The 26,895-nt window shown below is 41.3% G+C and overlaps 1 protein-coding gene across 1 annotated transcript in view; it reads right to left on the reverse strand.

Moving 5' to 3' along the window:
- LOC311231618 (piwi-like protein 1) overlaps positions 1 to 26,895 on the reverse strand; it is a gene marked incomplete at both ends in the record, with an annotated part of 48,435 nt that overhangs the window by 17,921 nt on the left and 3,619 nt on the right. Inside the window, 11 exons of the mRNA XM_084318246.1 lie at positions 8,255 to 8,455; positions 8,894 to 8,966; positions 9,950 to 10,137; positions 11,183 to 11,297; positions 11,429 to 11,546; positions 15,303 to 15,429; positions 16,004 to 16,112; positions 16,711 to 16,908; positions 23,148 to 23,228; positions 23,347 to 23,468; positions 23,585 to 23,799. Coding sequence (XP_084174372.1) covers positions 8,255 to 8,455; positions 8,894 to 8,966; positions 9,950 to 10,137; positions 11,183 to 11,297; positions 11,429 to 11,546; positions 15,303 to 15,429; positions 16,004 to 16,112; positions 16,711 to 16,908; positions 23,148 to 23,228; positions 23,347 to 23,468; positions 23,585 to 23,799 — 1,547 coding nt within the window. The remainder of the gene's footprint in view (positions 1 to 8,254; positions 8,456 to 8,893; positions 8,967 to 9,949; positions 10,138 to 11,182; positions 11,298 to 11,428; positions 11,547 to 15,302; positions 15,430 to 16,003; positions 16,113 to 16,710; positions 16,909 to 23,147; positions 23,229 to 23,346; positions 23,469 to 23,584; positions 23,800 to 26,895) is intronic.

The raw sequence follows: 26,895 nt of genomic DNA on the forward strand, positions 1-26,895 counted from the left end.
CTTCTGTCTGAGATTGGAGGATAAAAAGAAAAAGAGGGCAGTTTGAGATTGGCAGTTAAGGAACACGCTAACATTTGGGGAAATTAGCTTACAGTCTTCTCCAGAGACACAATAAGATAGATACCAGTTTCCTCTCTGTACGTTCAGTAGAAAGCTATCTGGCTGCATGTTAGCCTAGCTTACCACAATGAATGGAAGTGGACATGGCCGGTTAGCCTTTGGGAGCGTGTTAGTTGGACAATGCCTAGGCTAACCGGCCATGTCCGCTTCCATTCATTGTGCTAAGCTAGGCTAACGTGCAGCCAGATAGCCTTCTAATCTAGTGAATGGACAGAGAGGAAACTATCCATCTTCTTGTCTCTCTCTGGAGAAGACGATAAAACTAATTTCCCCAAATGTTGGCGTGTTCTTTTAAGTGTGACGCATAAAACTGTATAAACATTACAAAATGCAGCTTAAGTTTGTTTGGGCGCACTGACTCCAACATTGTTGCAGACAAAACACATGAAACATTTATTACCCACATCACTCTGGGAGAGTTATGAGCTTCAAGCAGCACTATGATTGTCTGTGCTTTAGTTGAAAAGGCACTTCACCAAAAAAGGCACTTCACCAAAAAAAGAAAAAAAAACGATGTAGATTTATTTTGTACATAATCTCAACACATCCAAAAACCAGGATTTAAAGCAAAAAAAGAAAATCCTTTTTTCAGGCCAAGTCATATTCTTATTTTAACCTCCACTGTATATATATTTTTAATAGCGTTAGCGTTTTAACCTCTTCCACCCGTGCGGTCCATCGGCGGACCACAAATGACATCATGTCATAAATCAATCTCTCCAGACTGTTTGACAAAAGTATAGTTTTATTTTTCAAACATATTCAAGTATAAACATCATAACCATGTCACAACCGCATTTATAATGTATATTATCATCAATACGTTAGTTTACCAATAGGTTAGTGTTATTATTAGATAGATTTTCATTTTGGTGTTGTATAGTTCGCGAAAGTCGACCATTTTGGAAAATTTGAACGTCGGCCATTTTGTAGAAGACAGACCTTTCCGAACGACACTTCCCAAAAGCCTCTATGGGGTTTCAAGCAAATTACTTCTGTATGAATTTTTTTATATCTTATTATTCGGGATAATAAACCACACAACTTAACGTTATTGACATATTGAAGCGCAGTTCGTTTCTCTTCCCTATTTTTAGCATGTAGCAACAATTAGATTTGAAATTAGTTTAAAAATTGTGGCACCCTGATAATAAAAAAGCTACTGTACATACAGTAGATTTCATTCTGTTCTTATGCACGCCCGGTGATACTAAATCCAAATTGAGACCACTGTGTTGTAGAGCCTACTGTCCCGACTGTGTTGTAGCCTACTGTCCTGACCGACTATAGACCATTGTGTTTGTAGAGCCTACTGTCCTGACTGTGACTATAGACCACTGTAGTGTTGTAGAGCCTACTGTCCCGACTGTGTTGTAGCCTACTGTCCTGACCGACTATAGACCATTGTGTTTGTAGAGCCTACTGTCCTGACTGTGACTATAGACCACTGTTGTAGAGCCTACTGTCCTGACTGTGACTACAGACCACTGTTGTAGAGCCTACTGTCCTGACTGTGACTACAGACCACTGTTGTAGAGCCTACTGTCCTGACCGACTATAGACCACTGTGTTTGTAGAGCCTACTGTCCTGACTGAGACTATAGACCAGTGTTGTAGAGCCTACTGTCCTGACGGACTATAGACCACTGTAGTGGTTGTAGAGCCTACTGTCCTGACTGTGACTATAGACCACTGTAGTGTGTTGTAGAGCCAACTGTCCTGACTGTGACTATAGACCACTGTGTTGTAGCCTACTGTCCTGACTGACTACCACTGTGTTGTAGCCTACTGTCCTGACTGTGACTATAGACCACTGTAGTGTGTTGTAGTGTTGTCACGATACTGGAATTTCGACTTCGATACGATACCTTGAAAAGTATCGATACCATTTCGATATCAAAAAAAAATATATATATATATATTTTTTTTTTATAAACAAATTTAGCTTTTGTTGCTGGTTGATTCTCCTCAGCTTCTCTCCGATACTATAAGAGAAGATAAATATAACACTTTTAAAACCCTTTGTTTATCTTTAGATCACATATTTAAAAATAACTGTTCATCTCACTTCAATCATTTTAATTGCAGATGCAGAACATGGTATTTTCCCAAGCAGACAGATGTAAACACTGTAATCTGTGTTGCATGTACCTGACAAACTGAACTGTTTGTATTACAGTTAGTAACATTATAGATTTTTATTTAAAGATAACAAGAGAGACTATGCTCGGAGCATTTTAGTAACGTTACATTTTCAACAAGATTGCTGCTATTTAAACACTTCATGGAAACGGGGTAACGTTAACCTTATGTCGACTGTAGTATTGTATGACCTCGACATAACGTTTAAACGTTAACGTTACTCCGTCCATGCAGTAATTGTAAAAGTGGCCAGCTAAGCTAACGGAGCTAACGGCTAGCAGTAGCTAGCTCTAACGTTACAACGAATCAGCTGTTGATATTATGCACCATCAGTAGACAACGTATCATGTATTAAACTAGAGTTAATGGTTTAATGCTTCAGTCACAGTGACGTTGAAAGAGCAGCTGTCACGAACCTCTCATTTCTTTATGGAGATCCTCGTTGGCACTGCTCTAACACCGCTTGCAAATAGCATTGGGGCAGCTTTAGCTTGTCCTTAGTTGTTTACTCAAACCCGAAGTACCTCCAAACAGCACTTCTGCTGTTTTCTTTATCCACAAGCACAAGTTGCGGAAAATGAGCTAAAATGTTTGTTTACTGAAGACGGCTCTGTGAGGGGGAGGGCTGGACTCTGAGCAGGCGGAGGGGCAAGCGTGCTCTGAACAGTGAGTCAACAACTTGAGGTAGAACACTCGCCAGCTGGTACCGATACTGCAGAAAGGATCGGTATCGGTATTTCGGGAAATGAGTATCGAAACCATTTTAAATATTCAGTATCGATATGTATCGATACTTCGATATTTTTGACAACACTAGTGTGTTGTAGAGCCTACTGTCCTGACTGCGACTATAGACCACTGTGTTGTAGCCTACCGTCCTGACTCTGCAAGTCTTGTGGCTAGCTTCTGATTGATGGCGAGCTAGCACCCTTTTCCCATTACTGCCATACTGTAATTTCCTGTGGCATACGTTGCAAAAACACACCTGGCTCTTTTAGTTTTTTACACCATGAACTAAAAAGGCTTATCATACCCCGTTTCGTAGAGCCAAGCCCATCTCCATTTATTTATCACGCTTTTATCTACCTCCGACACATCGGAGCCTTCTTTTAGTATGCGTGCGTCCATGCTTATAGCATTACTAGCTCAACCGTAATCAAGTTTCCGCGCTCATACGGGCTCCGATGAGTATCAGAGGTAGAACAACACGTGAGAAATAAGTTGTTTGGTTTGGGGTTTGTCCGCTAAAGTAGGCCTAATGCAGGATTTGTGCACACTAATGATGTGAATGCGTTTCTGCTACTGGATCTACCTGCCTGTTCACTGTCTGTATGCTGAAGGTCAATCAGACCAAGTTTAAAAGAATAAAAGTGATTAATTGTAACATTTATATTGTAACTGAGGGGTACAATTCCCTGACTGTATTAATCAAGTATGGTATCATTAAACCACTACCGTCTTATGTACATTATACTGGCCATACCGTACACGAGTATATCTGATGAGAACACCTCCACAATGATACGGTTTCCACACAAAGCTGTCTTTAAGTATTTATTACAGCAAAAGATACATAATATACATTGAATATTAGGAATTATATCTATTGTACTGGTAGGGGGGTTCCACCGGTTGTAAGCCAGCAGGGGGAGCAAATGTTCGAATGCAAAGTCTGGTCAGCGGGTACTCAATATAGGCTCCTGGAGGCGGTATTACTCCCTGTATCAGCGGACGAAAGGCAGCCGCTGTAATCCCAGTATGCGCGTCGCACAGGTGAAAGCCGGTCAGCCTCTCCAATAGAGACGGGCTCGAATGATGGTCCTCACGGGCAGGTCCCACAGCAGTGGGTGTAGACGATTATTCTCCGCTCCAAACAGCCTGGTCCAAAGCAATAAGAATAATAATAATCCAGCCGGAAAGGGGCTCTGCTGGCGCCGGTGTAGATCCTCCGGTGCGCGGTACTTCACATTAACTATGTTGAACTTGACGTTACTCAACCAAGCTATGATACTCCACTATCCTATTCGCACGCGGCTATAAGTGCTCTATTTAGACACACAATTGCTCACTTCACTTGGTCTTTGACTCGTAATGAAGGCTTACTAGTAAGGAGCGAACGATACGTTGAACAAACGTATTAGGATAAAACAAGACTATTTTGGGGCAATACGGGCCCACTTCACCGCACGTTGCATAGTGGGTGAGGCTTCACTTGGGTAACTCGAACTCGAACTGAACGGACTGCGGACTGAACTGAACTACTTCTGTATCCACCTGCGCCATATTTATATGTACGGGGAATAATCTAGTGCCAGCCTCCTCTCTGTCTCGTAGTCCTGGGCAGAACCGGGCATGTTGAGACAAGCCTTGACGGTAGCTTTGAACTCGACTCTGGGGGTAAAACACTGGCGCTGGTGGCACGCCATCCAATAAGAGAACGAAATATTATGGTCTGTAGTAGGTTAAAGGGATATTCCGTGTATATGTACAAAGAATACACAAGGGATATCAAACGATACACAAATACTATATATCAATCAATAAATACATATATTCGGCTTAATCTGACCCTTTGTAACATATATGTTTAAAGATAATGTAGCGTATATCAACCTATGATTTATGGTAAAGTCAATTCCACGGGGGTGCGTCATGTAAAAAACATCTCCCGACTGAATAATTTTTCAGGCAAAGTCATATTCGTATTTTAACCTCCACTGTATATTTTTATTTAATAGCGCTAGCTAAAAGGAAAAGACAACCCGTACCATGGTCTGACAGCACTACAATTACATTTTCATATACTCACCGGTAGAGCCGTCGCGCTGCCGCTAACCGTTCTATAAGCTTTGTGGTCGTGGCATAAATGTCAATAAATCCATTTAGTTAGATCCAACACTGTCTGAAAGTATTTTGCGATTATTATACATTTCTGACGACGAACTATTAGCGTAATCCTGTCTCTTGAGTCGCTGCGTGGCCTGTGTCCATTATTGTTCGCCAATATCACACACCCAAACACCAATGACTCTGCTTGGCGCGGCAGAAATAAAATTCCCTTTTTCCTCATGTTTGAAGCTGCTGATTGGCTACAAATCATCATATTATACCAGGTAACCAATTGACGGAAAATCTGTCACGACTCTGAATCAAATTGACGGAAATCTGTCTCAAGACGGAGCACTTTAATCCCTGAAAAACAGTTATGCACTGTTATTGAGTAATGAGTTGAATATGGCCTCCAGTGATGTCATTAGGGACATTGAATCCTTGTGTTGTTAACCTCTTGGCGCGCACATGTTCCCACGAGCACTTGCGTGCGTCTACCGGCTCGGGCTGCATTTCTCGCCAAACATATATACCGTTCGAAACATCCATTTGCCACGGTTCGAACGCCACCTCACTCAACCAATTTCGTGCCTGTTCTCGAGTTACATGACGATATGTCAGGCGAGTGTCTTTTTACAGGCCGCACGTTATGATGACCACGACGGACTGTATACGCTCCAGAACTGACCAATGACCGCTTATGGCGAAAATGGTCAGCGCTGTAGCCAACGAGTGTCCGCTTCCAACGATACCCGACGTGGGGGGGGGGGGGGGGGGGCGAATATAGTAACTAGGTGACAGTTGCTCATACCTCTATGCTGGAATAATGGAATCTGGAATCTTGCAACCACTAAAGAAAAATGTGAGTACACAAGTTCAACTCAAGTTCAAACCTCTGTTACTCGATTTCATTAGCACTAAAAGTGATTATCCTTTTTTGCATTAGTAACTTCAGAATGTGATCTTTAAAAAGAGACCAGGCCCATGCATGTGCTTTAAAGTATAAAGCTATGCTTTGCAAAAAAAGTATGCAGTCCTCAAGTTCAAGTAAACCACGTTTCAATAAGGTAGCAGTCTCTTTAACACTTCCTGTGCCGTTCATGTAGTTCTACGTTTCTGTGGCCCGACGGTTGAGTGCCGTTAACACTTGAGTGCCACGCCTCCAGTGCCCCGGAACCCCGTTGCGTGCCACCACCCACTTCAATGACAGAGCTCTCATATTTGCGAACGCATAAACTATATCTTAAATTATGGCTGTGTTTAATATGGCCGTCGCTTATCAATGACTTGTTTGCAGTCAACATTGTCAAAACGGATTGTTTTTTAATCTGTTCATTTCCTTTTTATACCATTTTGAAAAACGCTAGTTTTTTGAAAGTTTCAGAAAAAAATAAAGGTTCCGTGATAAACGCCCTTTACTGGAATACACAAAACACTGTCATTTTCCGGCCTATTTATGTATTTTCAAATAAACGCTAGATTATCGATAGTATACGTGTACTTATGCACGCTATAGAAGCGGGCTGAAAAATCGATTATCTCATTTCCTGATCGCACACACAGATGGCACACGCTGATATATAAGTGAAAATAGCTCCGATTATCCCAAGACTGGTAAAATAGATTCCGTACCTCAGATCAGATGTTCTCCAAAAAGATTATTCCAATTCCTGATCGCCATTCCAAATATCGATCGCGTTTATTGATCCAACGCTGGGTACTGGAAACACACATTCTCTGATGTTCTGGTGGTGGACGATTACTTGGATCGTCTCCGGTTACTTGTCTGACAAGTAAAATGTGAAAGCAGGACTTTTTTCTCTCCATGAGTTTCATTCAATCCAATGGGGTGCAGTACCATCCGGAGAGACGATAGGGGGCGGTATTTTCCCTGTTGGAGTTCAGACACATCCCCACTGGTAACGCGAGGCTAGATTGATTACAAATTTATGGAAATCGATAATAAAAAAATAACGATTAAAAACGAGCTCTCTCATCGGCTGGCACTCAGTGTTAACGTAGATCTACGTTTTTGTCTCCATTTCTTTTATTCGCTATTGCCATTCATAATTCATCGAGGCACCTTGTGCATGCTGTTCTGAGTGTGTCTGAGATTGCAGACGGTCAATACCGCCCTCTAACGCCTTGGGGCCGCTATTGCACTCCATTAGAAACCATGTATTTTTTTTTCTGGGCCGAGTTTAAATACTCCCGACAGGACGAGCGGTCACCACCATACATCAACGAGGCTGCCCCCACCCTTCGTTCATATGCAATGCCGAATAACGTGGCACGGACTCCCGCGACCAGTACTTCAAATGGCGATCAGATAATTGGATTTTCTTTTGCATTACATCAGAGACAAGGTAAGAACACTATATATCCAATCTTGCGTTGATCTGATATTTCTTTCTCCCACGATTGAAGCCGTCTGTGTGTGTGCCGTTAGTGGCGCGCAGGTCCAAGCCCCATTTCATTCTTGCATGAGGAGACATAACTATAATCTAGCATTGATTTCCGGATGATTAGATAATCAGGCGAAAAATGACAACGTGATAACTGGATTTCGCTAAAGGGGTATTTTCGCGTCTTTTCCTGAGATTACTCAGAAGCACCCAAACTATACTCATTCAAAACGGTATAAAACGTAAATGTATGGATGAAAAAAAATCTGTTTTTTCCATGTTGACCAGAAGCAACTCACTGACAATTAACAATGAGTGTCATTAGATCCATAGCTATATTTCATATAGTTTAAGCACTCGCAAGCACGGCCGTCTCTCCATTGAACAGAGATGGCAGACAACGGCTCAATTCCCTTAACCAATGTGTTAAGACAAGGTATTACTTGTTATATACATATATATATATATACACACACACCTCATGTCATTCAGCTGTAATTAATACAACACAATGATCCATTGTCCAATGACATCACTGGTGGCCATATTAAAACTAATATATCCTCAATTAACATAAACATTTATGAATGTATGCAACACCGTTTGTGAGATTATGTGCCTAATTTACCTTCTCAAGCCCGTTTTCTATATCCTCCAATCACAGCTGTTGCTTCCCTTGTTCGAGAGAAGCAAATTGTGATTGGAGGATCAGGAAATAGGGTGGGTCTTGATAGGTCCATTGTAACAGCACAACTTACAGGGATTTCCACGCTCCACAGTTCTCCTCCCATCTTGCAAGCCATCTGCAGTGCGATCTTGGTAGCCACAGTCATGAGAGCTGCACGCTTGCCAAGGGTGCGGGCCAGCACACACTGGCTGGGGGTGGGACACTCCACACAGAGGTACTTCTTCACACTGTCATACTTATCCTTCCTGTTGCTGGGGAGAATCACTACCACCTAATGAAGAGAACCAACTAGTTCACCTACAGTTATGGTTCAAAGCATTGGGTTCTTATTACAGCCATAGTATGTTCAGTGAGTTAAAAGGTTGCAAAACATCAGGAATATTCTAAATGTGGACATTTTCTATGGGAATAAAATGGAAATATAGGAGTTATTTGATATATTTACCTTGTCATATGCAGATAGAAACATAAGCATTTTACTATATCATAAGCAGATATAATGTAAGGCAAAACCTTTTAATAGAAATATATGAATTTTTATTATGAGTTTAAATTTGTATACATTGTATTGGAGCGCTCTACACATGGGAGAATGCACTGTACATGCAGGAGGGTTGCAAATCATCACAATTATAAGCAAAGATGCATTTCATTTGAATGAATAAAAAAACTAAAAGGTAAAGGCTTTATGGTGCAATCTGTGACTAACCATTTGGGTGTCTTGTTTCACGTTTTGCTGCAGGGCCCTCAACAGTGACTCCTGCCGATCTTCATACTCGACACTAGATACAGATAATACAATTAGGAAATATCTATCCATCCTTCCAGTTGTAAACTTGAGACTATATGGGCAACACTTATAGAGCAATGGTACCCAAACAATACATCTGCTACCAGGCCACAAGGAAATTATATGATTTGGATATTTAAAAAAAAATATATATATAATAATAATAATTTAACAACCACAAACAACTGAATAATAAAGTGTAACCTAAGTGTTATGATGTATAAATGAAATGAGATCCAGGTTTTTTTTCTTCATTTGAAAAAAACTAGAAAAAAGGTCATGGGTACAAGACTATGTACATAGGGCAAGGATACAATTCACTTTTAAATGCCGTTTCTTATTGAAAAGAAAAATCGGATCCAATATTTATGGCTTAAAACCAATTTTTGACAAGTAGTTATACTGTACTTTAGATAAAAAAAAGTATAGATTGTTTAAGGAATTCCAGGCCTCGATTTCCCCCCAAAAAGCAAGCACTTTAAGCACTTAAAGGACCTTGTGCGAACCCTGCGCCTGGTAAACGTTAGCATGGTGTAAATTCATTACAATTTACTCAAGCATAGTAACAGACAATATTTCTGACACTGAATACATTCCCCGATAGCTGTCCCTAGATACCAAGAACATGCACATGGACCTGGAAGTGGAGCAATCTTCCATTTACTTGGGTGTGTACTTTTAGGCGAAAATATGGCTAGGGCTTAAGAGTTTAAAAGTACGAGTGCTGACTCAGTGGCCTGGTCCTAGGAAGCCATGGGCAGGAACTTCTCATCCACTGATTGTCATAGTAGCAGGTAAATCTAAAAATCCACCAAACACCAACTATTTTACCAGACTCTGAACAGTATCTCCAAATGATGTTTACCACCAAACACTTTTTTTTAAACCAGCATTTGGCTGGAAGCTGGTTGTAATTATCCACCCTGAAACCGATCCTCTAGCTTAGAGAAACTCTGTCCTGGACTGAGAACTCACATGACAGCCTTGCCCATGCGGATGCCCAGAGGCCCCGAGACCTTGTGGAGAGTCTCATGGAGGGCATGAGCCTCGCCGGCATAGCGGTCGGTGTAGAACAGGAACCAGCTCGTCAGTGGCCGGGAGCTTATCAGAGGTATCCCACGCATCTCCTTGGACCAGTCGGCAGTCCGTGGATTGTAATCATACTAGGACACACAAAAAATTCCATCTCGTAATTTCTTTTATGCCATTTTTGGGACACATACACGCACGTCTAAATCGTAGTCCTAATCGGTTTTTATTGCAGCTTGTAGCAGAGCAACCGTTACCTGGATAGGATAAAAGTATTCATTCTAAGCAATGGGCCCATTCTAGATAGCCTTTTCATGGATAATTAAAATAAATTGTAATGTTTTCTTACAAATGTTCTTGCTGTGGTGGGCTGCCACAGATTGACTATCATCCTTGCTAATGCCTTTTTAACCATAATTTTCCATATTTCTTCAACCATAATTAATATCGATTCTTTGGACAATTATACAATATTTGCTGATATCACAAAGTCTGCCACGATACGATACGATTCAATTCAGGTGCCTGCGATCGATGAGATATTATATGCCCATTTAACACAATCAGTAACATTTAGATTAACTCAAAATATAATTTAACATTAATTTTTTAGCTCTTCCAGACATTTAAATGAAAAACAATCTATTGTTTTTAATACAAATAGACCTGTTCTGTAAAGTGCCACGTTTTGATATATTGAGCTTTAAACTTTAAGTAAACATTTTTGGAACCTAAAACCCCTCCCCTCCCTCTCCCAAAACGTTCCTACAACAATTTATTTTATGTTGCATGATCATGTATACATTTATTATGTATTCAATTTTTTTATGTTCAGTAAATACTATCAAACTCCTCTGACCTCATGTCTTTCCAAAGACCAGAGATGGGACGCGAACGCGCACACAAACAAAAAGGGAGAATGCCGCGCCCGCCCCCATTTGCAACCAAATAGGCACACTCTGTAGCCCTGCTGTAACGTCTATTCACGCACAGGCGTTTCACATGCTACTGCTGTTGGGCATATAGAGACTTGCCACGGAATTTTCAAAATAAGAGTATCGATATGAACCGATCTTTTTACATTGCATCGATGCTATTGGATCATTGATAATTAGATCGATGTATCGATCTGGATCGATGCATCGTCCCACCCCTACTAATCACTATCATTTTATATACCGAACGGGATCCCTGGGTAATCCTCTCTGCAGGGAGGACTCTGCCGGTCAGACTCAGAAGTTTGTTGTCAAAGTTAAGTCCCCAAGTGTTCAACTCCGCCTGTGCTTCAGCATTTCTGCAAAACAAGTTTGAGGATCATTCAGTACCAAATCACAAGTCCACAGACATATTGATATTTCTCTATCAAAGCTCAAGTCATATAGTTTCAAACCATTTAGTCCATGGGAACCTCCCAATGTGACTCACTTGTGTATGCTGCCGACGAATCTGTTGAGGCGCGACTCCCTCTGTTCCGGTTCCAGTTTGGTGTGGGTGGCCAAGTCCTTCATGATGGTGAAGTCGGCGCGCATCTTATCGGTCAACCCTGTGGGGTAAAAGAATATAGTGGATATACAGATTACGGTTTAAAATCTTGTCATCTAAGGAATGACCCAGAAACACTTAACCTCTTCCACCCGACGGGACCGATACCTGCCCCAAAATGCCATCACATCATAAATCAGTCTCTCTAGACCAGGGGTCTCAAACTCGCGGCCCGTGGGCCAATTGCGGCCTGAGGGATGATATTTTGCGGCCCCCTACTTCACATCAAAGTGTAGCGTTGATGCGGCCCGCGCGCTACTGTTTGCCGAGACGTTGCGCGAGAGTTGGAAGTTTTATTTATTTTATCACTTGTAGGCTACCATAGCGCAGGCTCATGACAGCAACGTTATGTTAGTGACTTGGTTGAAACGTGATTCCGGAGTGATATCAAGTAAAGTGGAAGGCAAACGCATCCTCGCTATCTCCTCTGACTGCGAGCAGTGCTCTGCATAAGCGGCTGGCTGCACTGCCTGTGTCTGTGTACGGGTCTGGTCCAATCACATTCAGCATCCCGTCGCGTTCCCCCCCCTCACCCACAGTCTGCGAATCAGATGCAGAGTAGGGCGGGTCTTCACGGAATGAAAGTCGTCTCTCTCTTTCAGTCCGAGTCAGTTGACAGCGCATCTACAGTAAACTCTCTCCCAGTTTTATCTCCGTGAGATAAATGTAGCTACTACTAGCCTAGTTTCTAGCCATTTTCAAAGATGGTCAGTAAAAGAAAAGTCGACTGCAATTCAAAGGTGAATGGACTGAAAAATATGCATTCATACTGAGTCTCAGCACCAAACCAATGTGACTATATGCCAAGAAACGGTAGCTCTTGTGAAGGGTGGCAATTTGAAAATAATGTATGACTGAGTGATGGAGACCATGTTTGAAGGCAAACAAAAGCAAAGCCCCCTCAGATTGCACAGCAGCAACCAGAATAACTGAAATACTGGCTGGTGATTTGATTAAACAGCTTTGTGATAGAATAAAAAAAAAATGCACAGTGCATTTCCATAGCTGTGGATGAGTCCACTGACACCACTGAGAAGCCTATGTTCTGAAGAACCATTCATGTTCTGAAGAACTGTTCATGTTCTGAAATGTTATTGCTAAGGATTGAGAAAATTGGATCAGTTGTACTTTTTTTGAATGCTTGAAACCCTTTTTTTGTGGAATATTTGATGCGGCCCAGCCTCACCCAGACTCTACCTCCAGCGGCCCCCAGGTAAATTGAGTTTGAGACCCCTGCTCTAGACTGTGACATACCGGTAATCGTAAACACTTATCTACGTATGTGAGAAAGCTTACAACACGCTATAGTGGCTGGCTTGAGAGATGGACCTGAGATACTTTAGCTAGCTAGCTATGTTAACGTTAGCTATAGCTAGCTAGCCAAAGCCATGCCAGTTAAAATTGGTAGCTAATGTTACATCGATAACGGTGTCAAGTGTTTCAGATGGCAAGGATGTTAATCAATTAGCTTGCAGTCTTACCATTTGCTGCTGCTAATGTTAGCTAGAGACAGCAGTGTTAACACTTTGACTGCCATGAAACGTCTTTTCACGTCATTGCTGGCCATGCTCAAGTTGCCGGGGGACGCTGTACAGCGTCCTTATATCAATATTTCAAAAATCTGCGATCGGATTCATAATGTCCCCTCCGCTGGCCTGAGATCCACCAGCAGGACCCACTGAGCTCTCTGGCGGTTCAGGAGCGCCATCTGGTGGCCGATCGGCGCAATCGCCAAACAGGATGTTGAATAGAGGTTGTCCTAGACGACCGTAGTACTTCCGGCGCTCGCTATAGGTCCCGCGACTCTGGCTCGTCACACTACACAGTGATCGATTGCCAATAACTCGATAAACAACATGATTTGGACGTATATACCATTATACAAGCTGGAGATGGACCGGGTAAATTTACATCCCATAATGATAAGATTTCAACTCGACGATGATCGCCCAACGGCGCGCGGAGACTGGGGTGAGTTTCAGCGTGTAACGTTACCGTCTTCGATACTAACTGCTATTATCAACATTTGACCCACATTAGATGATTGGTATAACACTGCCCACGGAATTATAAACGCCCCCTAGCCCATCCGGTCAACATCAGATGACATGTAGTAACTTCTAGAAGTACGTCTAGTTGGAATTTTTTTTATCGCGCTGATTGCCATAAAACTGTATTGCATCATCAATATAATGCATTTGGGGCTATAGATCACGTTCTGGAGAAAGCTGCAGAAAGAGATGAAAACATACTTATACATTAGACCATACTTTACTATGAATATGTGAATGAAAAAGTTTAACGTTGCTACACAATGAACAATACATATAGGACTTTGAATGGGCCCTAATAATGGCAATGTAGCAATAGAATTTAAAAAGTTATAGCCATGCAAAGAAGGGGTACTTCTCCATAGACAAATAGAGCCGGCAACCTATGGTATATCATTAATTTAACCCAAGGCAACCAAAGTGTTAATGTAGCAAACTTTACTAGGGGTTTAGTAAAGAATTTTCTTGAATTTAGTAATCCCTTAAAACAAACTGGTGCAACCCAGTCCATGTGATCATATAACAGGCAATACTAATAAACGACAGTGGCGTCGCGTGGGTAAAATAACAGGGGAAGCCAATTTTTTTTTTTTTATTTAAGTCAAGCAGTCACCATGTACACTACAGTATGGCTCGGCGGCCAGTCAAACTTTCTTTTTATTTATTTAACAGATTGCAGAATGGGTACAATACAGTACGGCTCAATACACACAATTGTATAAGGGTATGCAGACCAGCAAAAGACATTTGTCTTGTTTACATCAGGGTCATTAATACTGTAACACATTCGGTTGCAAAAAGGTGTCCCATGGTCTCCTCTATGGCCGTGAATATTTTCACGCGGATCGGAATCACGGCGCGCCCGTGGGACACTTTTCCGTTTCGGCGAGTTTATTCCACGCTTGCAACTTTCCTTTTCTAAGCATTTTCGGGGCTACATGTGAATGAGTAAAAGTTGCGGGACACCCAGCTGTTTCCACGATAGAGCTCGCGTGGATCCCATAATAGGCTCACTTAATACAGCGTTTTTAAAAACACGCGACATTTTCAGGGTCGCAAGCAGACCTTTTCCCCTCGTTTTCGATGATGGAAGTGATTTGGGAAAAGCTTCGGCACGCCGAGAGGTACCCGTGGATTTAATCTCGCGAGGATCGGGGCAATATTCGGCCCGTGGGAGCAGTCACGGGTTAATACAATGTTCAGAGTGCAGAGGGGAGGTGTGCAGAGGGGAATCCACACTCATGATTCTTCTCACAGCCCCGTTTTAAACTTTTAGGGTGTGGCAGTCAGCTCGAATCTGATTGGCTAGGATCGGTTTTGGACTCTACATACATGAATCACATGGTTGAGGCTGGAGAAAGAGACCTACCCCCTGCCTCCTCTCCTCTATAGCTGCAGTGAGCACAGTGAGTCTTGACAGTGTGTTAGAGGGAGTGAGAAGAAGAGGGAGACATTTAAAAAATAAAATAAATTATAACACAGATACACAGATGAAAAAGAATGTAAACTATATTTTTCTTTCATATTTGATATTAATTCATATTTTAATAGGGAGGCCTGGCTTCCGTTGGCTTCCATAAGGATTCGCCACTGATAAACGACAACCGTGGCCATAGAGCTGCGTTCATGGCATTGCTTGACGATAATTAATTAATACATTGAAATGTGTTAAAACATAAGGAGGTGAGCTCTGAGTAAATTGGTACCCGTGAGGTAGCAGAACTCTGGCACAAGCAGGGCGGGTCCAGGAGGAGCGGCACCAGCAGGTCCAAGCTTCTTCACATGGCTGACGAGCAGTACCTGTTGTTTATCAGTGACGTCCAGGCCATATTGCTGGAAGGGAGATAACAATAATACATCGTCATAGATGTGAAGTAGGGGTGTAGCAATCGCAATGCATCGATCCTAAGGTGACGATTCAACTGCATCGATTTGAAAATGTTTGAAATGGATTTAATAGGTCGATTTTGTATTGACCTATAGTCCATTCATGCTGAGTGAATCAGTTCCCCCAGCAACATTTGTGTTTCAACATTTTTGGGGGGAATTAACTGACTTAGACTAAATCAATGTTCATTTTCAATAATCCATCAAAATAATGCTTTGAACCAATACCTTGATAGGATTTAATTGCATGTTGTTATTGCCGACTGATTTCAGTACCTTCACATTTGTATACACATTCCACAAAAAAAAAAAAAAAAGTACCATCAGAAACTCTGGTTTGTCATAATCTTCTATACAAAGTAAATCATTGAGTTGGTAGCCTTTTCATGTAGTAATTGGGATTTTCCGAAAGAATCATTTTTTTTTATGAATGAGAAAATTCATGTTTTATCAGAAGTTCATACAACATGCCCCCACAACAACTCCGGCTACACATTTCATCCAGTACAACAAAACCTACGGTCTTGTAGTATTCCGTGAAGGAGATCTCAGAGGCTCCCCTCGTGAACGTGTTGTTGGGAGTCTGGTCCCACGCAATGTCATCGATCCTGTAGGTCTTGTTGTTATACCTGAGGGGAGGAAATGTGGTAACCCTAATAAGGAAACTTTTAACATTTACATTTAGTCATTGATCGGACCGGACCCTTGGGGAATTCGGGCAATATAGCAGCATGGGGGAGGTATGATCTACTAGAATGGTACAGTATGTCAAAAAGAAAGCTGAGGGAGCAGAGGAAGGCTAATGGTGACTTCTCTTGTGTGGACACTGGTGTAAGATATTCTACATCACGACCATCAGATACAGAAAGATTGACAAGGAATACATTGATTTCATCGCTTAGTTGCAGCATTTTTCATCCCATATAAATTGCTGGGGGATGGAACGCAATCAATAGTGTCAGACTTTAGCATAATTGGCTTAATCACCTGGAACCACAACACAGCACGATAATGATATACTTAAGCATTAAATGCATGGAGTCAAATGTCTAATCATGCTGTCCCTGTGCACTATATGTAGTCCTATGTCCACTATACCACGTATCTGTAAGGATGTTTAGAGAACAAATGCATCAAGGCTTTATACATGCTCAGAGGGGAAGCTGTTAGATGCCAACTAGATGACGCATGCGCGCGCACACACACGCATTCCGATGTAGGTCTCACTTAGTCAGAACAATGAGACCTATCAGCTCCTTGGTGCAGGCCTCGCTGAAGCGCTGGCCCCCATGTTGCTGCCTCAGGTTAGCCATGATGGTGAGCACCGTCTCACTGCGCAACACCTTGTGGGTCACATCAGTACACATCATGATGCCCGACTCGTACTGGAAAATGGTGCTGGAGAAGCCTGGCCAGATGGTCAACCTGGTGAAACACAGTGAACCAATTGCAGGGTTTACACAATATACAGATTGATTTTTCAAAAAATATTTCCAAACAAGGTTCTATTATGTATTTATTACAGTAGTTTTAATTTGATCTTCAAAACATTTATTGATACTATGGCGTTTTCAGCTTTTATCCCCTTGCAGGACAGCATGAGAAGTTTCTTTCAGGTGGCTTCTGAAAGCATTCCCCAGGTGTTGGCTGGTCACGGGGCGCTAAATGCACAAACCAGATAGTATTAGAGCCATATGAAATCCGCGTTCACGGAATCTACAAATAAAAATGGAATAGACTGTAAACGTGGAATATTGCAGAATTTGCCCTAATCTGGACTGAAATTCCATGTTCGGGAGAACATGGTGCAAAGCAAACACGACCGGGGACGCTACAGCGTGTTAAACACAACACGCAGCAATATCCAAGCCAGGGGAGGAAATTAGGCCACTTTACTGGCCAAATGCTGGTATTTTTTACGTTTGGCTGGTAAAAAAAATCAGATACCCGCCAGTTGGCTGGTAAGCCAAAAAGTTAGTTTCCTCCCCTGCTGGCGAGTATACAAAAAAATAAAACATTCTGCAATCACTGCACTGGCAAATGGTGCGTGTCTTCTGAGTGTTCGCTTTAGTTGACAGTGCCACGAGAGCACTGCACAAGACCACCCGCGGACATATAATGTTTAATAAACGTTTGCGCAGTACTGGCCAACCCGCGGACATATAATAATAAAAGTCCATCGGTACTAGGCTAGCCATCAGGAGCACTCGCAAACAGATAACGTTAAACACAGCAGAAGATGGAAAACAGACAGACTGACCAACGGGGAACTGCATCCAACCCTAGTACAACCCTTGAGTATAAGTTACTAAGGACACATTTAAATCACAAAGGTGTAATGTTAGTCTACTGGAACTGTATACAGTGGTTCGCTTCTAGTTAGCGTTTTAGCTATAGCTGCTTGCTAGCTAACGTTAGCCCCGTGTGCTCAAAGCAGCCAGCTAGGTGTATCTGTTATGACTATAATGTTTCCAAAAAAGCACCGGACTACGACGTAAGGTTAGACATTTTATTTCATGCTCAAAAGCCCCTGGCTTGCACATCGCAGTCACGAAAGGGGCTAGCTCAACCAGTGCACTGTGCACAACAGCACACCAACCCAACTGACGTTACCACAACACTTGACGGTACTTCACAGCACTGTCGTAAGACCACCGTGCTGTCTTAAAGGCACAGTGTGCCTACCCAGATGCATACACAACATTGACACGGCTTGACATACAAAGAAGTAATTATCACAATTAGCGATTTTCTTTGTCTGGTAAAAAATCTGTTTGGCTGGTAAAAAAAATCAGATACTCGCCAGTTGGCTGGTAAGCCAAAAAGTTAGTTTCCTCCCCTGATCCAAGCGTCTAGCTGCTTCGGTGTTAACGTTAACGTCGCAAGAAATTCCACACTAAGCCCTAAATTCAGAGCAGCGCAGTATCCTAATGACTTTTATATGACCGGCGATAAGGTGTTTTGCAAATTCTGTCAACATACCGTGGACCGGCAAAACATGTGCGAAGATCACTCTCCAAAAGCCATGTCAGGATAACGGAAAAACACTGTGCTTCCCAACACACACCAGCACTCTAACGATGATCCCTGGTGATCACAATAGATCCAGCTAGAGGGCGAGGCTAATCATTGACACTATTGTGATTAAATAGCTATGTAACGTTAGGACATAGGACTATAGATGGAAATTATAGCTTCTTGCTAAATCTGGTGCACCAATCTATTCGTTTAATGCAAATGATTGTCAGTACACAGTCCTTTATAAACAAAATAAACTAAAGGTGCCTAAATTATGCATTACTATATTTCATCACAATAGAATAGATATAGCTAGGCTACTTACATTGTGATAATGTCAGTAGTAGCTAGCTGTATCTATTATTTATACTTTAAGTGTATTTTTATTTTGTCACATTATTTGAAAAATATTGTGTAAAATTGAACTGTATTTCTGATTTGCAGCACTTAAAAACATTAAATGGACTGTTATATCTTATTAAATTGTGGACATCAGGGATGTGATTGCGCCTTAAGAAAAAAAACTGAACATTTTCTAAACAATCCTTCCTGAACATTTTCTAAACAATCATTTATATATATATATATAATTTGAATAAATAAACACATTTTATTTGTATATATTTGTATAACTGTTCACAGGGAAGAGGAAGGTGGGAGAGGTAAGGGACAAAGAAAATGAATCAAATATATCAGTGTCCCCCTAAAAAATTTAAAGGGAGTCATCTTGACCCCTCCTGGCTCAAACACTAACGTTAGGACCTTATCTTTTCTTCTTTGCAACCAGATTGTGCAACACCTGTAACCGCCTCCTCTCAAAGTCTTGCTTACTGCGAAGGGCTGCAGTTGGACTAATGGACTCTTTTGATCTCAGGTCGATTTTGAGAATGAAGGTGGTGACATTTCTCCATCTCAGCTTCTTGGTTATGTCTAGGTTGGCTTCTGTACCTCATGCTTGAGAGTTTGATGTTTCTACAGAGCTTCACATTAACTGGACAATGCTTGCTCTCCCTTGAGTAGTGTTGAGTGGCAGACTGCGGTACTGCTTGCAAGTAACCTTCCCTGGTTGGTCAGTTTTACAAAAGCAATCCAGTGTTAGTGTGTTTCCTATTGTGTTGACGTCTTTACAGCATCTCGCGCCACTCAACAAAACTGCTAACATTATCGATAGCCAATGAAAATCTGTTATGCAAGAATAGCAGTCTGATAAATGTTGCTTTCGCGTTTCACTATATATATATATATATATATATATATATATCTTTTTTTTTATTGTGATTTTAGGTCAGAAAAAAAAAAACGGAAATCCAGTTAAAAAGGGGAAAATCACATCCCTGATTTATTCATTCCCACTTATTAGACACTATTTCTGACACAGAATTCTGAAATATTAAAACTGAATTTGGAAAAAAAATTGATGGAATTTGGGGGAAAATCTAACTGATTTCATATGGCTCTTCTACCAGATAGCCAACGTTCTTTTGAAAATAGATTCCAAAAATACAAGCGTAGATTGGGTACCACTTGCGTTATTTTCTAAATGTCCTGGATTTGAAGATTTTGGTTGGTGAAACAGTAAATTATGTCAACTAGGCCACAATCCTGAAGCTGAAGATTATTCTTACTAACAAATATCACAACATGTCAAATTACCGCAAGTCTAAAACCTATTTTTGTTCAATTCCCAAATGAATTTCCTTTATTTTCCCACAATTTGCACTGGAACCCGTAATGTGAGAACCTGCGAATAGTCGACTAATCGGTCGAAAGGAGCCGCAGTCGACTGCCAAACTCTTAGTCAAGTCAAATGCATTTTTTTTTATAAAGATTATACATTTAAAAAATATATATTTAATCATTCTTTCCAAAAGCAAAAAGGCCTAGAAGCATGGCTAACTCTAAAGGCGCACATACCAGCGAGGCTAACTGCCTAAGAAAACGGGCACAGAGGCACTGAAAGAGGATTTCACACACTAGACGACATATCAAGATGTATCCATCAGTGGACCAATTGCATGCTTTCGCAGAGGACAAGAAGCCTTTAGTCGACTTCAGACATTAAGCACCCCCCACAGCCAGGGCTCCAGAGTGCGACCGAAAATCAGTTCAGTGAGACTTAATGTTTTCTCTTGTCGCACTGGTGCTCCAAGGTCCCTGTCCGTCTGTCTTGTCTGTGTACTGAGTAGCGCCTTCCCCCCGTGGCCATGTGCGTTCTCAAAAAAAAAAAAAAAAAAAAAAATTAATCTCTGCCTTTGATTGGCTCCAACACATGCATTCTGCAAAGACCAGCCCCGATCTGCCTCTGGTTGGCTCTGATCATCACCCTGAAATTCGTATTCGCTGAATGACATCAACTTTCCTAATTGAAACGATAAATAAGCACATCGTCTCGTACTGGTTTCATAATACAACGTTTCTGAATGGACGTTTGGATTAAACAAAGTGTATGCAGTCATTGCAGTGATGCTTTCCCAGCGAAACACAAGCTGCTTAACGTTACACAGGTATGTCATGCACGTTAATTAAGCTATGTAACGTTAGAGCGCAGCCAACGTTAAGATAGAAGGAGCTGTCGGCCAACAAAGTTGTTTCAACAAAATGGATTATCATTCAAACGTTATTGAAGCCTCCCGTGACCAGTAAGTAGGTACTACTACTCAACCTAGGGGTGGACGGTATGGTCTAAAATGTATATCACGGTATAATTTGAAGCATAGACGGTAACGGTATATATCACGGTATCAGTGTTTCCGTTAGAATAATTTTTTTTGCCTGATAGGCAGGCTATATAAAGAATGACATCCTCAAGGCATTTAGATTTATAATATTTTAACTTAAAACTAGGCTACTTTTGCGTATAAAGTCATTATATTCCAAATAAAATAAGTCCCGAGTCGAGACTCCGTGCTGCTCCCATTGCAAACAGCGGGGCTGGATTTTGCTAGAAGCATATGTAGCTGCAGAGCCGCAGAGCCAGTGGCTCTTTCAGGTCGTTCAGCCGTTTGGTGGGGGGGCGCTGTTGAGCGGGCCTGTGACCAGACCTGAAAGAGCCACTGGCTCTGCGGCTCTGCAGCTGCATGCTATTTCGCAAATCCACTGCTGCAGCAGCCGTCCTCCCGTCGTTATCATAACACTACACACATATCATAATGTTTACAGCAAACTGTAGTTGATCACCAGGTATGTTTTATTAACGTAGAATAATTCATATAAGAAAAACGATAGGCAAGATCTCTTACCTTTCTCCACTGGTTAAAAATGCCAGGAACTGAAATTGAAACTTGCTGTGCGCCGCGGTGATATGTGTTTATTATGAAATGACAATTGCGTGTTGACACGCCCAGTGCGCCCACTGCGCGAAGCCTCCTAAATAACTTTTTCCAGTTTGCACATATCTATTATCTATGACTAATTCGATCTATTTTTAGGGGCAAATGCGATTGAAATAGTCGCGCTGTGGTTACATGACGTCATTGCTATTTTAGAGCTGCCCTACCGGTTACACGGTATAGTCAAAATCCATACCGTAGAGCAAATTCATACCGTTTATACCGTATACCGTTTATACCGTCCACCCCTAACTCAACCGCAGCAATGTTCACTATGAATTGAAAATGGGGGACCCTGATGTAAACAAGACGAAAGTCTCTCTCTGTCTGAATCCCCTTAACAATTGTGTGTATTGAGCCGTACTGTATTGTACCCATTCTGCAATCTGTTAAATAAAGTTTTCATTCATTGTGCCTAAAGTCAAGACTCGGCAGTACTGAACTAGAAAAAACCTGCGAGTAAGTCAAGTACGCTGGAGTGAGGCGCGGACGGAAGTGGCCATAAAATACCTGAGGGTGAATGAATGAAAACTTTATTTAAAAAAAAAAAAAAAAAAAAAAAAAGCAGAATTTTATTTCAACAAGAAATGCTTAACAAATAATGTTAGTGATAGAAGGGAACTCATTTTGTGCAAAAATGGAAAGCTTTCCAATGTTCATGAGGTAGAATTGTTACAATAGCCGATAATCCATTTTCCCAATGATAAATCCCTATACGGGTGGACCTCGCCGGCGGTCCAAAGTGACGTCAAACTACACCTCCCTATTTAGGAGCAAATTGTTTGCATGATGAAAAACGATTGTTCGAACATTCGTTCGAAAAACCCTGGCGAATGTTCGAATCCCAAAAACAGACTTGGGGACAGCTCTAACTGGAGCTGAGCTGAATGTGTTAAAATAGACATAGAAAAGTGAAGGATTGTACTTTGTCAGCCAACTGTAATACAATGTTATTTTTTACAATCATTTACATAACATCTTAATAAATTACTAATGTGTATGGGAACTGACAAAAAAGGTAATGGTAACGCTTAAAATGTATTATTGCAGCGGCAAAAGGTGCCGTGAAATTTTTTGGGTGCACCTAAATTATGTGCTGGTGCACCTAAATTTAAAGGTTAGGCGCACTGGTGCAACCAATGTAAAAAGTTAGTCTGGAGCCCTGCCCACAGCCCAAATGGAATGCATGGGGGCCGGGGGGGTTAAGTCGACTACCGACAAATTTCGGACAAAAAAAGTCGACTATACAAATCCTTAGTCGGGGACAGGCCTAGTCAGTATAGCTAGTGTGAGTGGAGACACGTTGGTGAAACAGACCTGTGTTGTGGGATGTTGAGTGGATCATCAGGGTGGTAGTAGTTGCGTCCAATCTGCTGCATGTTAAGCATTCTCAGCACCCTAAAACAAACAATATGACTACGAATTACACACCAAGCCTAATTTAAATAGCAAGATCATTGATCATTTTAATGTCTTTGCCATGACACTTACTTAAAACAATGACTGAAAAACTGACCTTCTAAAGATAATGTTGTAAAACTGAAGGCACACAGGCGAAGTGGTTGGCAGTTCATTGGTCAGAGTGACTGTTATGTTGACCTTTTCTCCATGTCTGGTTTCACTGTGAAGTACAGTCTCCTAAACATTCAAGAGGACGTGTCGGGTTAATGTTGCGAAAGATGAAACTCAATACAGTAGTTGTGGTAGACGATGTGATCCATCATCCCCAGACATTCGCTCTCCCACGGGAGTACCTTATTTTGCAGTCTGTGAGGGAGGAAGAGTTGGGCTCCGTCAAAGGTACGTGCTGAGCCAAGCGTTTCCTCGTGTTGATAGAGGAGGGCAGAGCGGAGGCGGCTTGACTCCATGGGGGGGTTGAAGTTCACATGGTACTGGTAGAGCATCCACTGTGGCTTGTTCAGGATGCGGAAGAAGTTGGCTCTCAGCTGAATGGTTGAGCCATGGGTACCTGCCAGAGTACATCAAAAAAGGGGGGGGTGCAATATCTGCGACCGCATACATCCATGGGCATGCATTCATATTAGGGATGTCCGATATTATCGGCCGATATCGGTAGTAAAATGTGATATCGGAAAATATCGGTATCGGTTTAAAAAAAAGAAAAAAACAATAACAATATTTGTTATATATATATCCAGTGAAATTATTAGTTACCTGAAATTATTCCGTTTTTTGGGGTGGGAAACCCTGCATATATCGGTATCGGTTGATATCGGTTGATATCGGTATCGGAAATTAAGAGTTGGACAATATCGGAATATCGGTAAAAAAGCCAATATCGAGCATCCCTAATTCATATATATATATCTCATATACACACACAGGGTGTGGCTGTGTGTGTCCTTGCCCAATGGTCAAGCTTTCCAAAAGTTTGGTCATGTTACGTGTCATTCGCCTTTTGATATAAGTCATTCCCCTTTTTTGCCAATTGACATGAAGTTAATCAGCTGTCCTTTGGCTCATGACCATAGAGCCATCTGCGTTGACGGAATTGACCAATAAAAATGGAATAAACTGTAAAACATGGAATATTGCAGAATTTGCCTTAATCTGGACTGAAATTCCGTTTTCGGGAGAAGATGCAACGTTTGGTGCAAAGCAAAAACACGTGCGAAGATCACTTAAAAAGCCATGTCAGGAACAAGGAAAAACAGTGCTTCCCAAAACACACCAGTTCTCTAACGATGATCTCTGATCACAATAGATACAGCTAGAGGGCAAGGCTAATCACTGACACTATTGTGATTAAATAGCTATGTAACGTTACAGTACAAAGGACTATAGAAAGAAATTATCGCTTCTTGCTAAATCTGGTGCACCCATCTATTGTCAGTACACACTGTCCTTTATAAACTAAAGGTGCATAAATTATGCATTACTATATTTCATCACAATAGAATGTAGCTAGCTGCATCTATTGTTTACACTTGAAATGTGTATTTTTATTTTGCCACAATATTATTTGTAAAATATTGTGTAAAATATTTGAGTTGCAGCACTTAAAAACATTGACACTATTTCGGATGGTAAAATTAGCGTAAAAAGCTAAATACAGAATTCTGAAATATTCAAACTGAAAAAACTGAATTTGGGAAAAAATAAATTGCCTTTACATGACTCTACATTCCTCAAAATCTTGTGCAAGTCTGTGAATCCATTTGAAAGTAATGTGCCTTTTGTGATAGGCCACTCCCATTGCCACGCCTTAGCCAATAGGGAGGTGTAGTGGTTACGTCATTGCTGTTTCCGGCCAGTCCACCACCACCTTGAAAACGTAATGTATTTTCCCATTGCCCATTTCTAAATTGTACGGTATATCAAAAAGCAGGGTAGCCGGACCAGCACTCTCAGGTTCAATGTTTTTAATGGCAGCCTGAATAGATAGCAGACATGTCTGTCCTTCTTCAAGGACATTGTCCGAAACATGTCTGCTATCTATTCAGGCTGCCATTAAAAACATTGAACCTGAGAGTGCTGGTCCGGCTACCCTGCTTTTTGATATACTGAACTTTATGGCACTTTAAAGCATGATTTGCATGGTGTACCTTTCTGTGCATATTCATCCACAATATATAGCTCAACATGAAAATATTCGCAATTAATCATAAACAAAAATCGCAGAATTGTATTTCAACCAAAAATACTTAAACAATAATGTTGGTGATAGAAGGGAACTCATTTTGTGCAAAAATTGAAAGCTTTTCAATGTTCATGAGGCAGAATTGTTAATTGTTAATAAGCCGATAATCCATTTTCCCTATAGGGAGGTGTAGTCTGACGTCACTGGTTGTTCCACCCGTATAGGGATTCATCATTGGGAAAATGTATTATCGCCTATTGTAACAATTCTGCCGCATGGAAATTGACAAGCTTCCATCTTTACACAAAATGTGTTCCCTTCGACCACTAACAATATTGTTTAAGCTTTTTGTTGAAATAATAGTTATAATGTTTTTAATTTGTCGTAAAAAAAATAACTAGTTACCAGTAAGCAGCCTGTTGTTCAGTAGGCAGCCTGTCGCCTAATCCCTGTCACGGCCAGCTGAAACCAAGCTAGCTAGCTAACGTTACCTAGCTAAACGTACTAGACGTTAACAATGTCTACTGTCGTGAACCATTTTAAATCGGGGCATATAGAGGAGTTTCAGGAACGAGTAAAATGTGCAAGGTCCTCTTCTCAGACTGGGAAAAGCACTGCACGCATCATGCCTAGTTTTATCTCTTTGAGCTAGCTAGCTACTAACATTAGGTACAAAAAACAATAACGTTATAAACTATACACAATATGTACAACGAAACAATGATTTACATAGTATTTAGTTATTTAATATGCAGCGAAATAACGTTATATGATTTAAATTATAAATACAAATATGGTAACGTGGTTGTGGCTTTTACAAATAGTGGTTAGCTTTAGAAATAAACCGGAGCACTAGTGTTGGGTGAAACAGATACTAGCCACAGATTCAGGGTCAGTTATTTTCCCATTGTACGTATTGTTAAGCTTATGGAATGTAAGGAAAATCTGATCCTAGGTCTGCGACTAAAGCCAGGAGTCTAGGCTGTGGTGCCGTCAGTCAGCAGCGCAAAATGGTAGTGTAGTTTCTCAGTGAACGAAAGCATAAACATTGTTATTTTGCTACTTTTACGATTAATTGCGAATATTTTCATGTTGAGCTATAGATTGTGGATGAATACGCACAGAAAGGTACACCATGCTTTATTTATTTTAAACGAGACAATCTAGAAATGGGCAATGGGGAAATACATTAAGTGGAACAGAGGGTGGAAACGAAAATGACTTAACCACTACACCTCCCTATACGGGTGGACCTCGTGGGGGTCCAAAGTGACGTCAGACTACACCTCCCTATTGGCATGAACACACTTGATCACCATGCAAAATGTCAACCACCATGGGCAAAAACTGTGGCCACTAGAGGGTGGGGAATTTTGTGGGCCGATCCGACCACCAGAGTGACCTACAGTATAGAGCTGCTGCTCATAGCCAATAAGTAGTTGAACAAGTCTATAAAAGAAAATT

The sequence above is a fragment of the Notolepis coatsorum genome (assembly GCF_963971535.1).
Source record: "Notolepis coatsorum genome assembly, chromosome: 7".
Lineage (NCBI taxonomy): Eukaryota > Metazoa > Chordata > Actinopteri > Aulopiformes > Paralepididae > Notolepis > Notolepis coatsorum.